The sequence below is a fragment of the Lineus longissimus genome, chromosome 5 (genome assembly GCF_910592395.1).
Source record: "Lineus longissimus chromosome 5, tnLinLong1.2, whole genome shotgun sequence".
Classification (NCBI taxonomy): Eukaryota; Metazoa; Nemertea; class Pilidiophora; order Heteronemertea; family Lineidae; genus Lineus; species Lineus longissimus.
The window spans coordinates 8120897-8135941 of NC_088312.1; the positions used below are offsets into that span (position 1 = coordinate 8120897).

The window sequence follows — 15045 nt, forward strand, 5'->3', positions numbered from 1 at the left end:
GAGGTTTCTCATAGCTACTTTCGTTTTTGTGCTCAAAACAACAATAACTATTGCAGCAAGACAAGTCCTATGCAGATGGGGATAATGTCCGACTTAAATACGCTGGGCAGAGCCTCTAAAGAATGATGTTGGAGAACAATTTCATAAAAGTTTAAATTTTTCTGGGTCTACTGGCACTGTATTAGAAAAAGCATCAAATCAAGGATGAAAACCTATCAGTTGTAAAAGGTTGAGTGAGCAATGGGTGGGTGGAGAGCACGTGTCGGTTCCATCATACCATCTCATCCATTCAATAGCTGCATGTTTGAAACTCAAGATTGCTAAAACATCTTTCTGGTACATGTATGTCGGATTTCCAGGTAGGTTTTCAAAAACGATTGGAAATGTTACAGTTCATTTGTACTTTGCTGTGGTGTTTCTTTCTGTTCCTATGAGATTCCAATTATGGCTGAGCTCGAAAGACGCTGACCTGAGGTACCATGGCCCAGCCAGCAACTCCTATCTTTGAACTGGGGGGCTATAGAAGGCAGGATATTACTAGTCTAGGTAAATCTTATGAAGGTCTTGGGGTTTTGGTATTCTTCTTTTCCGGGTATCCTAACATGCAAGTCGGCTCTCAATTTAGGTCAGGGACTGGAAGAACATGGAGTTGGCAAGAGAATGGACAACACAGTTTACAAGTTGAACTCTGTACCTCATATATTCAATATAGCTGAACAAGAAGTGTATCTATCAATAAGAGATGGTTATTCAAAATATTTTTCATCCCAAGTGATTATGCTATCTGACATGAATGATTGATTAAGTCATCTGGCAAAAAGCTAACACACGCTACAAATTCAATATATTCCACATCACTGACTGTGATCAGGTTAGTTTAAAAATTTCATCAAATCCTGCTCAAATCATTGTACATTTCCATGCATAAACACACTACAAACTTAGCATGAGATCAAATTGGTCTATAAAAAGTCGTAGATATGCCACTTATTGGGAACTATTTTCTCACCTGGCAAGATTTTTTGATGGTTGTTTTCAGGTATAGTGTAAATACTACTGGTTCTCCTCGTTTCACCCCTGCATATTCATAGTACTACAGCATTCCTAAAGGCCCCACAAACGACTGATTTAAATCACTGCGATCATGATTGCATGCAATAATAACCACATAAGAAGCAGTTTTACCTGCACACAAGATATCTTTTTTCTCACTTATAGCTTATCACTATCCAGACATCACGAAAAATACCAGATATTGACACCAATGCGAGATACATGTACATCAAATGCGATGATGAATGTAATCTTTTTTCAAACATCAGGATATTCACATATCTGCTCATCCTTAGTCTCTTGTTCATGCAAATCTTGATTAGATAAATGTCCTGCTCCATTTAGACAGAGATGAAATGGATATCCTACCTATATTCTCTTGATCTATATAGTGCAATATACAATGTAGCTATATTAATTTCTTGTTATAATATCATCTGAAGTTTATATTATTTGATTTAAAATCAATCTGGCTGCCATACACAAGTTTCATGCCCACAATGCACATGTTTTTCACATGAGTTTACACACTGGCCATATTTGCAAACAATATTGTCATAAAAAGTGCGTCTCTCCTGTCAGTTATTATAGTTAGGTTGCATTCCCATGCAGTGTTGCGCAGCACCGTCCTGTATAAACCAGTCCTATGATGAATTGGTGCTGTCTTCAATAACACTCTCAACGTCTCCTGAAGATCCTTGATCAAACGTTTCCTTTACCGTCTGCTGATTGTCTTGTTCTTTTGATTCACCTGCTGATACCTTCCGACCTTTCCGACTAAATCCCCAACTTGGCTTGCGATTCATTTTAAATCTTTGGATCCTGACCCTGTCCTCGGTCTCTTCTGCTAAGATGTCATCAATATTGTCACTGACCTTGTCATTTTTGAATCCCATGCCGACAAGATCGTTGTACACTTTGCTTCCTTTGTGTTTCTTTCTTTGTGATGTCTGGATCTCTGAATGACTGCGTTTCCTCATTTGATTATGCCTTGCCCTAGAAAAAGAGATAAAATCAGTACTTTTGCTGTTTGTGTCCTTGGGTGAGTTGGCCAGCTGTACTAGATCCCCTTGGATCCACGCCTAAAAGGCTCGTCTGTGGCCCCTGCATAATGAGGTCTATCAAAGATGGAATGAAAAAGGGTAACAAACTGCGTGGCAGGAAGAACGTAATCTGCATGTCCCTCCCCTTGCATGTCTCTATAGTCACAGAATGGAAAGGACTTGATGATCAGGATGAAGAAAGAAGAGTTGTACCTGTTAAACAGTTTCTTTCTGAACACGATGAGGAGGATGATAAGTATAAGCCCAAGCGTTGCTCCACTGCCAATGACTGCAAAATGCCAACCATCATCTGAAAAAATCGAAACACTGATTACGATGACATAAAGTTTGATAAAATCTCCTGTGGCAGTTGTGAATTGTCAGGGTCTTTAACACATTCCTGCTATCACATGATAGCCAAGTGAGAAGTTAAGTGAAGGAGCATACTAAGGAGCCTATCTCATTGGAAGTCAGCTGACTGGCTGTAAAGCTTTCCAGATATGCTGGCCCATTGCAGATTAACTTTCCATTTGAGACTTATATCACTCTTTGGACTCCAGTGTGCAGAGAAGCAGTTTTGGGTTATGTACCTTGCTGATGGACATAATGAGGCTCCTACAGAGTATCAATCAGTACTTTTCTAGCTACCAGCAGTTACCACTTGACTCTCTGGACAATACATGTATAAGACAATTTAAAAACATTCTATTTCCTAGGTGTTAAAAACCAAGTAGAAAGTTTGCTTACGTGGAAAGTGATTGTGGTGCTGATCGTGATTTGTTCCTTTCGGAATTGCTGTTCCATGGGTGACAACATGTCGTGGTGTAAATGTTGCATTCGCTGTAGGTGTTGATGTTGCATTTGCTTCCCAACGTGTTGTAGTGGAAGTTGATTCCCAATGTGTTGCAGTGGATTTTGATTCCCAGGGTGTTGCAGTGGAATTTGATTCCCAGGGTGTTGCAGTGGAAATTGATTCCCAGGGTGTTGCAGTGGAATTTGATTCCCAGTGTGTTGCAGTGGAATTCAATTCATATGCCGCACTGGTGATTTCTGGTGACTTTGTAGTAGAATTTACCGTGTGTACATGTTGTGTTACAGTGGAATTGGATGTGACCTCTGTTGAAGTGACAGTGGAATTCACTGTGTTTTCAAGAGGTTTTCCTGTTGACTTTATGTTGGGCTGGTCAGTAGAGTGGTCTGGTGGTCTATGAGTTGTTGGATTTGATTGGGTAAGTCTGGTTGTAGCTGTCATTGTTGTGGTCTCTGGATGCTTAACGCTGGTCGAGTTAATACTATTACCGGTAGTCACATTCATCTTGCCTAAAACAGTTTGCGCAGGTGTTTGTCTTTGAGACTGCTTCTCTATGGTGAAGTGGAAAGATACGGTTTATTTGCAGTGCGATGAAGTTGAAGTTGACTTAGAGAATTAAATTTCTGGAAATTACAAATTAATTACCAACTAATTAATCAATTGATTACCAACTGATTAACCAACTTTAGTTTAGTTTTTGATAGTGGAGCATGTGTTCTGCAGTGAGTGCACTCAGTGATGATATAATTATTATTGGATAATGTGTATGTGGGATGGTCTCTGGATTCTGATCTCGATACACGATCTTAGCAGTCTTTCATCCTCTTCCTTGTTCTCATTGATTAAAATAGACTGAAAATAAATGCCAGTACAACATGAGTCATCGTCACTTCCGTTACTTTTCTGGACACATCCTGCGAATTGGTTTTTAGCAGTAAAAGAATGAGCATGAGTATAATAATAATAATAATAATTATGAGACTTATATAGCGCTAAATCCAACTGGTTTCAGTCGCTCAAATCGCTTCACATTATTACCCCTAGCTATTGGCCTGTACATTCGTAGTTCAAGCTCTACTCTCTGGGAGTATAACAGGTCCGAGCTGCAGCTATACAGCGCTCAGGACTAACATTCATAGTGTGCCAACTCTGCCAGCTAGGTACCCATTTACTCCTGGGTGGAGAGAAGCAAGTAGGGTTAAGTGCCTTGCTCAAAGACACAAAGACGAAACAGCAGTGACCCTTCCGAGAATCGAACCCACGACCTCCTGATTATGAACCCGGTGCTCTAACCACTACGCCACTGATCTTCCCTTAAATCCTATCCTTAAATCAACGGTACAGAGTGTGTGCGGGAGAGAGAGGGGGGTTCTTATGACATCAGAGCGAAATGAAAAACAAATGCAGTGAATATTGACATAAGGCATGAATTGACATTCATGGTGCTATGTTGCAGCATGTGGTACCAAGTCATCCTTTTTTAACATGATATGCCGACACATGATATGCCGATATGCCGAGTGGGCAGGGATTAATGAGAAGTGAAAAGTTTTACCTTTCCCTTCAAATTGAAGAATGACAAAATCTTTACTTACATAATTCAGTTGAGAGTCCTGAACTTGTGTTTTAATGCGTGTTGCTTTATGCATTTAGATCGACTTTTGCATGAAACTTCCTTTTCAAATGAACTTAGGTACATGTATTCATTGGATTTATATGGAACACAGTGTAATTAGAATATTTCTTGGCCATGTCATTAGTTCGACTTCCTTTAAGGGGTTGTCTGGCCTATATGAACAAATTTAATTGGGTTTCATCCCAATTGTTTTTGAAGAACTTCAAGGATTAAAAAAAAACCACTTTGGACCACTCAAGCTAGCAGGATGATAGGCTGAGTGCTTTTGTTGAACATTCACAGTTTCGTAAACCATTTTCTAACCAACTTGTAATCTTCTACACCCATGGCTTCAGACTGATCAACAGACACTTTGGGTAGAACTATTTCCTTGACAGCAATTCATTCCAAAAGAATATTGTGATTAAAAGATCATTCTCCTTTCTTTTAATTTCAACAGACCATGAAAGTCAACGAATCCTTAAGTCTTAGAATATCTGAGACAACTGTCAAGTTCTGCAAAAATTTTGTAATTGGAATGCTCTCTTGCCTCTTTTTAGTTTCTACAACTTGGATGACACAGACCATGAACAGATCAACAAATATCTGTCAGGCTTGGTGGAGAAATCGCTCAAGGACCTTGAGAGTGCATACTGCTGTGAAATAGGAGATGTAAGTTTTGAAAAGAAAGAACGCGGTGGCACAACGGTTGAGCGTCGGCCTTGTGATCGAGAGGTCCCGGGTTCGATACCCGACCGGTGCCACTTTAATATCAACTTGACTGAAATGTCCTTGCGTGGGCTAGATTGTGGCTGCCCTTGGTTCTCGAGAAAGGTTTCTGTATAGGCTGGGAAATGAGGTTTACGATTGTAAAGCGCTTTGAGACAGTTGTGATTGTGCTTTATTCAAAGTTTTGCAAGAAATCTTTCTCCAAGGATGTGACAATGTCTCCCTCTGTGTTTGTGTTAATGTCTCGACTGATTGAGGTTACAGCCTGTTCTTTATGTCACTATACTTCTTGTGTATCTTTCCAGGATAGCCGCACAATCGAACCGCTGACGTTAGGCCGGATTGCCTCTTACTACTACCTCCACCACAGCAGTGTCCAGATGTTCAGGAATGAGCTACGGCCAGATTCAACCATTCCGGAACTCATCGAAATACTTTCAGTAAGGAAATGACGACATTTTGTTGAACATTTCAATAACTGCCTTTATATATAGCCATAATCACTGACTCGCAACAAGAAGTTATTGTTTAGCAGTAACAAATAGAGTGCATAGTGAGCTCTTCCCATAATTTGTCGTCATGTTTCTAGTAGTGTTTGTTGATACAGTAATGTTTGTTGAGCCATTGTTAATGACATCCTTCCTGCCAGTAGTTATTAGTTGTAAATCTTGTCATTTTAGGACGCCCACGAATATGATGAACTGCCTGTCCGACACAACGAAGACCAAATCAACAGGTATTACATGTTGTGGTTAGCTCAGTGATGCCATCTCTTGTCAACCAGTTACTTTACTAGCAGGCTGAAAAATGCCCATGTCTGAGATCAAATGCTTGAGTTAGGTGAAAATGCTTGTTCTATGTAATCTGCGACGTGATTGGTTGTTTGACTTAGGCATATTGTCCCGATTGTGTGGCTTACTATGGGGAGCCATTTCTGTAAAAATCTCAATTTAGCCAAAAAGTGAGTTAGGCATTTATGTGAGTAGTGTGACGGACATAGTATTTTCTTGAAAAGCGAGCCATGTTAAATTCCTCACTAAAGTTGATTAAGTCTGTCTTTATTGCAGTGCTCTGGCTGAGAAGGTGCCTTTAGAAGTCAATCCGCATTCTTACGATAGTGCCCACACGAAAGCTAACATCCTATTCCAGGCTCACTTCTGTCGGACAGTGTTACCTTGTACAGACTACTACACGGACACCAAGTCAGTCCTGGACCAAGCCATACGTATTCTTCAGGTCTGTATCAGTGCAAACCTTGAAATTGTAGTAATAAATCCCTGACGTGTTCAACAATTCTCTTGACATCAGCTGTGACTCTCAGTCTGAAGTCCCATCTGTCCTACCAGCAGTCTGGCAGAATCATCTGTCTGGTCTCAACACCTTTTCACATGATTAGTCCAGACAAACTACTGAATTTGTCTGTTAAATGTGGTCAGTTGTGCACTACTACATGTTGTATACTAAGAAAACATCTGATTGCGGATGATGACTGCTACTCTCTGAATGATTTCTAGGGAATTCGTGAATTAAAACTTTATACATACAAACGAAGTCTCAACAAGAATTTCAATCCATCATTGTTTTCCTGCTCGTTTCAGGCGATGCTGGATGTGACAGCCGACCAAGGCTGGTTGGCGACGGCTCTCCGTATCACCCATCTTGTCCAGATGGTCATACAGGGGCGTTGGCTCCATGACTCCAGCTTACTCACTCTTCCACACTTGGAGCTTTATCACCTCTACTGTTTCAAGTAAGAGCAGGACTTTTAGCTCCGTACTTCTTATCGAAACTGACATTAGTACAAAATGTATGACAGTGATATACGTGGGGTGTACACGCTTATTCTTTTTTTCTCCTACAGTCTGGTCATCAGTAGACCCTTTTAAGAGTGTCAAAATGAAACCAATCAGGTATTGAATTTGGCAGTTGGTTTTGTTGCAGTAAGTTGTGAGCTTAATGTCCCTTGAAGCTACATGTGCGCTGGCTTGAGAATTGTACAGTTTAGCTTCTTGGATGTTGCAATTTACGTTCTGCTTCCAGGAATCCTGAAGACAGTGGTTCAAGCAAGAAGACCCCCGTCATGGACTGTCTGCCTGATGTGCTTGCTGTTGTAGGAGACAGGTTCGAAACCATGCTGTCCCTGCTTGAAAATGAACTCACGCACACAGAAATTGATGAGGTCAGTATAGAAATACACGAAGCATCCAATTAAAATGTTTCAATGCTCTTTAGGACTGTAATACATGTACTTATTCTTTCAGCACAGCGAATTTCACTTCTCAACATCAATACCTAATATAACGTCTGCTTATCTTCTTAACTCCAGATATTCCAAGTCTTGCTACAGCTACCCATCATTGGTGTTGAGCTGAGTGTCAAGGGCTGGTGGGAAGGCGAAGATCAGAGGTCCAAGATGGTACCAATGCCTCGGAGTGGTTAGCATTCAATTTTCCTATCGTTAATATAGGTACAAAGTCCTGTCATCAATAGAATAACTTTGCTGTTTTGTGCCTCATGAGAAAATGCGGGCAATAGAGTCAAAGACCAATGAAGTGGAGGCACTTCAGTTGTCCTTGTGTCCCGCAAGGGGTGATGAGTCGCAAGTTTTAACGCTTCAGACAGAATCTACGCAGGTTTGACAGCTGGTCGGACACAACGGTCCTTTCCTTTAGAGGAACTGAGTCAAGGTACAACATTTCAGCATTTGTTCTCTCACGATGGATTCTTTGTTTACAGCTGGTAGACGACAGGAGAGCGACTGGCTGCAGGTGCATGCTGATCAGGAATACGTCCTGAATATACGACTAAGAAGGAAAAACAAACTTAAGGTACATTATTGCATTATCTATTGGGGTTCCTCAAAGAAAACGTAGTTTTTACGTCATTCTTATACATACAGTAGCGAAGATCAACACCGTCAGATGTGATACCAATACTTTATTGTCTTATGTCATTCTTTTCAGAAACATGACAGTAAAGCACATGCACCCCGCTTCCCAAAAGTCAAAGACGAAGGCTGGTTCATCATCTTGGGTGAGGTTGAAACCCAGGACTTGATCGCTATCAAACGGCTTGGCTTTGTGCGAGGACAGACCAATGTCCAGTTGTCGTTCTACACCCCAGAGGCTGTCGGAAGGGCAATCTTCACGGTATACCTGATCAGCGACTCCTACCAAGGATTGGACCAGCAATACGACATTTGTTTGGATGTGATTCCTGCGAGCATTGAGGCTCAGGTGAACACCGAGTTGAAAGATGAACTGGATGGCCTTGACTTTGGGGATGATAATTTTGGGGATAATACGTAACTGAAATCTATTGATGTAGCCTTATACTGATAACTTTGTTATCTCTCATCCATCAGTCCAGACCAGTTAAGTTTATAGCCAAAGACAGGTTTCATTTGAGTAAATAATGGTGAATGCGGCCTTGCATATTCTGAATATCCAAATGGCTATTTCAATGGTTGAGACCAACCAATATGCTTACCCTATACCCTATAACAAACGACCATGTAGATGGGAAGGAGCTAATTTATCGGTAATTATTAAGGACACAACTCGTCACTAGTTTTGTGTCAGTGGCAAGAGTAATCTTAATGGAGAGGTTCTATTGTACTACTATTTCCTTATATCTTAATTTGAACTTGTGCTTATATTATGATGGAAGGCTTCTTGTAGTCTGCGGTCTAATTAGTTCATGTCAACTGAAATCTTGGCTTAATTATAGGGTTGTGTGATAAATCTATGTTATTGTTTCAAATAAAACAAAGTATTTATTTTAAATTGATTTCATTAGTTGTAATGATTTGCTTCAGAAAAGGAAAAGGTACTAGTTTCATTCTGTGCAATGCCCCCACTACATGAAATATCATGTGCTACTCAATAATGTACTAATGTTTTCCTTACAGATGAGTTCATGTAACCCTTGTCCTTTTTATGGCGGTGAAACAAACAAACGGGACACATTTTTGAATAAAAGCTTTATTTCATGCCAGAGATGCCAGTTTATACAAAAAGACATGTCATGTACTGATAAAATTTGTTATGTATACATGTATATATAATAAGAGAAAGTTTTGAGCGTTAAAACATTTTTACAGTTCTGTGAGATCTGGTAGAGTACAATACAGCTATTTTCTTGTCTTTTGCTTATGTCAATTCATATAAAACAAAACTTATAATCTTAAGATACATTTTAGAAAAAAATGTTGTTGTTAAAGTGATTACATATATGCGTAACTATAATCGAATGGTTTCGCATCAGTCAATTCTAAGTATTCAGGCGAACCTGGTTTACTCCCTGTCTGAGCTTGTTTGTTCACGGGAGGCGGCAGGGGATTTTCTGGAAGGTCCTGGTAATCAGGCAAACCCTCATAATCTGCTTCAGGCTCTGCTGGGTTCGATTTTTTACTGAACACTGAATTATCTGGCTTCGGAACACTGGGTGGTTGGACGAAATGTGGATTCACAACAGCTAAGGGGCGTCTAATAGGCATGCTAGCATCCAGTGACTTGTACGGTCCTGGTGCTCTCAGTTCAGGATTAGCATACCTATTAAGACCAGTCTGTGGTCTTTCATAGTCATTGGACTTTGCCTGAGGTTTTTGAAATGACTCCAGATGACTATACTTTGTCTGTCCAGGCATTGGTTTTTGTATATTCGGCGTTTCGTACGAATTGGTCTGACCAGCAGCGCCATCTTTAAGAGTCTCATAAGTGTTAGTATCTTTTTTGTCCTTTGCATAAGTCACTGCGTCGTATGGGATCGTGTCGTAGACATTTTCCTCGAATCCGGGATTAGTGAATGCATTTTCGTACGTGCTATCTCCCCTTTGTAATGCTGGTCTTTGGTTCAATGTTCTCTGGGATGGTGGCAGCCTTCCTGGTTCTCCAGGGGGTTTGGCTTTTCTTTTCCTATTCCTATTCAAAGAGACCAATATGACATTAGAAATTTGGTGCCAGGATATATTTTAGGCTTGTTGCAACAGGTGAAAAATAAGCAAATGACCAGACAGTCTGACAGATTTGCTCTCTCAATATGATTTTTCTTACATATATAAGGTTAAAAAAAAGGTATGAAAAGGAGTTTTGAACTAATGATTGCAGAAATCCTTTAAACCTACCTCATGCAGCAACAGATGATGACAATGATGAGGATGATGAGTAACAATCCAACACCACCACCTGCAATCCCGATCACAGCTTCTGAAAAGATAAATGATATTGCTTTGAACACATTCGCCAGATCTTGGTTTACTTTGGTAGATGAAAAGGAGAACTATCAGCAGGACCTGAAGGGGGTCTAATTTGATGGTCTCGAGAGTCTGTGCTACAAAGCCAAAATAGACAACTAATTTGCACAGTTTAAAGTTTGACAGAGGCGCATGAACTTACCTGTAGTAAAGAAAGAGGCAGCTTCAGGGGTCACTGTAGTTGTAGTGGAGGCTGAAGTTGTTGTCAAATCTTCCCCACTGCCACTGCCTTCTGTATCAATTGTTGAGTACGGGGTTGATGTTGTTGTTGTTGTGGTGATGTCTACTTCACCAGTCCCACTACCACTGTCAGTTTTAGTTGTCATGGAAGTAGTTGTCATTGTTGTTGATTGGGTTGTAGTCTTATACTCGGTGGTAGGATGCCCACTTGTCAAAGGGGTTTTTGTTGAAGTGAGATGGTCAGTTGTTGAAGTGGGATGGTCTGTTGTTGAAGTGAGATGGTCAGTTGTTGAAGTGAGACGGTCTGTTGTTGAAGTGAGACGGTCTGTTGTTAAAGTCAAAATGTCAGTTGTTGAAGTGAGATGGTCAGTTGTTGAAGTAAGACGGTCTGTTGTTGAAGTGAGACGGTCTGTTGTTGAAGTGAGACGGTCTGTTGTTGAAGTGATAATGTCAGTTGTTGAAGTAAGGGCTGTTGTTGAAGAGAAATGGTCTGTTGTTGAAGTGAGATGGTGTGTGCTAGAGAACTGTGTTGTTGATGATTCCATTGGAGTTGGGCTTGGGCTTGTGTGGTTCTGTCCCCAAACCCAGGTTAGCGGGTCTCCGCATTCCACGTGAAGTGGTGCTCTATCGCTGGCTGAAAAAGAAAAGAATAAAACTATTAGGCATTCACTAATTGCTGTAATTGGAAATGATTATAAGCATGTTACGGGCCTTGTGTTATCAGGTATCTTATCCGTGGAGATGATTTTGTGTGACATTCGGGATCCCTCTCTCCTTTGGTTCTGTGTTATCTCATTCTCACCTTGTTGGTGTCATCATGAAGATTCTTGAGCTTTATAGTTTTCAGTTTCTGATGACATGAAATACATAGGATTAGCAACTTACCGCTGATCTGAAAGAGGAAGCCATTATTCTCATTCAGACTATCTCCACCTGCAAAACTTTCAAACACAACCTCCATCCAGTTTCCCATAACCTCAAACTCTAGGGAGCCAGTCTGTTCTAAAGTGGCATAATCCCCGCAAGCTGTGTAGTTCTCGTCTCTTGACTTGATCAGGAACTTGTCCGAGCATACCCTTGGGTCACCGAGTTCGAAGTCTAGCACTTTGATCTTGATACTGGGGGTGTGTCGAGGTGCCTGGACTCGGCACATTATGTAGGAGTAGGGAGGGTAAGAAGTCCATGGATAGTTTATGCTTGACACTAGAAATCTGTCCAGACCTCTTTCATCGAGATTTGTATTCATTGTTAGAACGGAGTGCTCTGAAATGGTATAAAAACCATATGAAGTTTGTGTTGTTGTGGTGACAGGGCGAGCTGCAGTGGTCTGGGTTGTACTGTAACTGTGGTTGAGTATCAAAGCACACCAGAAAACTGTTAAGTGGATAGTTTCAACAACTCAGACATGTTCAACTGAGTTGCACTTTTGTCAGGGTTTGTCAGAATTGTTCCATCAATGTCTTGCAAAGTTTTCGTAAAGGGGTAAATCTCACCTGCTATACATAGGTAATCCACCCAGAAAATGTTACTTTTGTAACAATTCTTGCCCTGCAGCTGTACCCCCTGCCTCAGTACCACCTCACACTGGGAAAGATGGGTGCACATCATTAGGTCCAAGTCCATGTCAGAAATCCTGCTGTCCGTAGCACCTGAAGCTGTGTTGACTGTTGTTTCGCATGCTACGTCGGCAAGACCGGTGCTGCAGCTATTTTGGGTGCGCCCGTAGGAGGCTCGGTACTTGATGATTGTGTAGCTTGGATCAATGCCTCCACAGCTTAGGGACAGGTTAGATAAAACGCAGCCTGGGACCACTTCCAGTTGCCATGCTCCGAGTGCAGTATCAGACTCATCATCTGCAAATAGAAATGTTGATGAAGAGTTTATTTACACTGCTCAATTTCATTTTTCAAGCCTCTTTCTTGTTCTCTCTTTCATTGGACTTTGACAAGTACTGTGGCTGCTCTGTTGATACTAAACTTAATACCATGGCCACTCTATTCAGTGAGCTTTTACATTCAGTCTAAAAATCATTTGGGAACCACAAATTGTTGTACAGTTGGATAGCATAGCATATCATTTCCAGTTATTCCTTCAGCTTGCTGGCAGATCGAGATTTCTTGACTCATCTGGACAAAACAATTACAGGGTGAGGGTGCCTACAAATCGTTTACTGTAAAGAGAGTTGAGACCAACAAAAAGAGGTGGACACAACTAGAAATATGATTAAACAAGAACGCAGGCCTACTACTGCTACCTGGAATTTGATCAAAGTTTGATTATACCATCAAAGATTTGAGTAAACTTCCCCTAGCACCAGTTGAAAGAGAGACATTCAATCCTAAAATGTTGCCAATGATACACCTGCAAGAGCTTACTCACCCCAATACAGAATATAAGGTCTGCTGATTACCAATATAGATAGAGAGTAGATAGAACAAATAACTTACCAAGTTCCCCATATCCAGATCCTGAGCTGGCTCCTCCTAACCGTGGTGAGGTTGTGGACAGGGGCACGGTCCTAGATAAAGATACAGTCACCAAACACATACCACATCCTAAAAAAATCCAGTAAAATCCAAGAGCTACCATCTCTGAAGTTCACATTTCCTTTCACACTGAGACCCTTTCTGTTTAAGGGCTACATGTATGTATACATGGTTCTCTATAGACACATGGTCCCTACCTGTGTAGAATTGTCCCGCTAATGTGTCATGCTGTGCGCTAACAATGAATTTTCAATGACTTGTATGTATTGGAATTTCAAGTTGTTGAGCCTATTATCGCCAAACCTGGCCCAACCCACCTCATGCATTGATAATGTGGTCAGTGAGTAATTGTTTTGAGGCCCTAGCCTAACAAAGGTCATTTATTGGGCAAGTGGACAGGTGAGGAATTTAATTTAAGGGCTTCTCATAACAAAGTTACCATAGTGGACAGGATATGGCATTTTTTCACCAATACCTTTCTGCTTACCACAATGAGCCTATGCAATGACACCTCAGAATAATATCAGTCGATGGAAAGCAGAATTGTGCTTCATCTGGAGCATCTCGTTGTATCTCCACTTACTCGGATAGTACCCTTCTTAATAAAGGGTTACTGTACATTTAGGAACAACACCTTGAAGCTACTAATGAGTTCAATATCCATTGTCACAACCAGGGATGTGACATGTTGTGCCTGTCCTGCCAAGGAAGTTTCACTCCTTGGTCCAACCAAAGATCAATAAAGTCTAAGAGAAACATTATGATCGAATTGAGGAACTTTACAGCAAACCTATAAAACTCGCTTGGTCAAATCAACACATTTGTGTCCTAGTTCAAGCCAAATGTCACAACCACAAGTGTCCCCAAATATAACACTTTCGTCCGCCCATCGATCACTTCTAGCCAAGAGAAACATGATCACAACCCCATAGCCAGTCCCAGCTTCAGAATCAATGAAACATGTCCCCAACCATACACTTGTCCAACCTTGGATCACTTGCACATCCTATAAGACTGTCCCCTGCAACAGGATTTATGACAGAAATTCTGGCCTGCATTACAGACACAGTTGTCAGGAATTGCTTGGGGAATGCAGCAGGACCTCAAACAACTAGCCGCTTCATCTGCGCCACCGGAGGGCAGTTTCATCGGGGAAGAAGAGGAAGGATCTCTAAAATCTAAGAGAAGAATGACAATAAATCTGATCCCAGTTCCTATAACTGCGACTCATTGGAAACATCACCTTAAATCAACTTATGTTATCACAGCTTAGATTGGGGAACTTGTTTTAACTGCTGTTTGGGTCGGACAGACTCCTTTTCAATTCAGCCAATGAATAGGCAGGATGTTTTCCTTATTCAATCGCTATCAAACAGACACAGGCGTTTGTGAAGGACTATGATTCGAGAGACTATATTTCCGTTTACACCACCACATTAGCTCTACACGGGTGATGGTGTGAATGGAAAGATAGTCCCTCGAATCGGCATTTCATCATGCCGATCCACCGTCGTTGTGGGTATATCCATCATTCGAGGAGGAAGCTTTAGGACTGATATTTTCCGCCGATAAGTCGGCATGTCTTTCACCAACGCCTGTGCGCACAGACTCCTCTTCTCAATGCCTAAGCTTCAGTTTAACCAATACGCTTTTAAAGTGTTCTTTTCCGACCAGGCAAAGTTCATTGTGTGGCCTTAGAATACGATCCCTGTCCTTCAATGAAGGAGGGGTCATGTTGAGCAGGATAAACCCAATTGGAGAGAGATTCTGTGGTGTCATATGAGAACAGTGTCACAACCGGACAGGATCGAGATCTCTCCTCACCACTATGAAATAGCAATGGATCTTGTCAGAAGATAAGGAAAAACACATTA

General features: G+C 41.1%; 2 protein-coding genes across 2 annotated transcripts in view; one reads left to right on the top strand and one right to left on the bottom strand.

The window, feature by feature from the left end:
* LOC135487769 (activating signal cointegrator 1 complex subunit 3-like) overlaps positions 1 to 9394 on the top strand; it is a 46572-nt gene extending 37178 nt beyond the window's left edge. The window contains exons 30-38 of the mRNA XM_064771843.1: positions 5083 to 5194; positions 5557 to 5691; positions 5932 to 5987; positions 6319 to 6487; positions 6850 to 7001; positions 7292 to 7430; positions 7578 to 7686; positions 7988 to 8079; positions 8215 to 9394. Of these exons, the coding sequence (XP_064627913.1) occupies positions 5083 to 5194; positions 5557 to 5691; positions 5932 to 5987; positions 6319 to 6487; positions 6850 to 7001; positions 7292 to 7430; positions 7578 to 7686; positions 7988 to 8079; positions 8215 to 8559 (1309 nt within the window). The 3' untranslated portion in view covers positions 8560 to 9394. The remainder of the gene's footprint in view (positions 1 to 5082; positions 5195 to 5556; positions 5692 to 5931; positions 5988 to 6318; positions 6488 to 6849; positions 7002 to 7291; positions 7431 to 7577; positions 7687 to 7987; positions 8080 to 8214) is intronic.
* LOC135488341 (probable transcription-associated protein 1) lies at positions 693 to 3386 on the bottom strand. Its single transcript, XM_064772917.1, has 3 exons — positions 2844 to 3386; positions 2310 to 2406; positions 693 to 2049 (listed from the first exon to the last, which is right to left on the bottom strand). Exons 1-3 carry the CDS (start codon positions 3346 to 3348, stop codon positions 1698 to 1700), a joined length of 954 nt encoding a protein of 317 aa, XP_064628987.1. The 5' UTR covers positions 3349 to 3386; the 3' UTR covers positions 693 to 1697.
* Positions 9395 to 15045: the final 5651 nt, after the last annotated feature.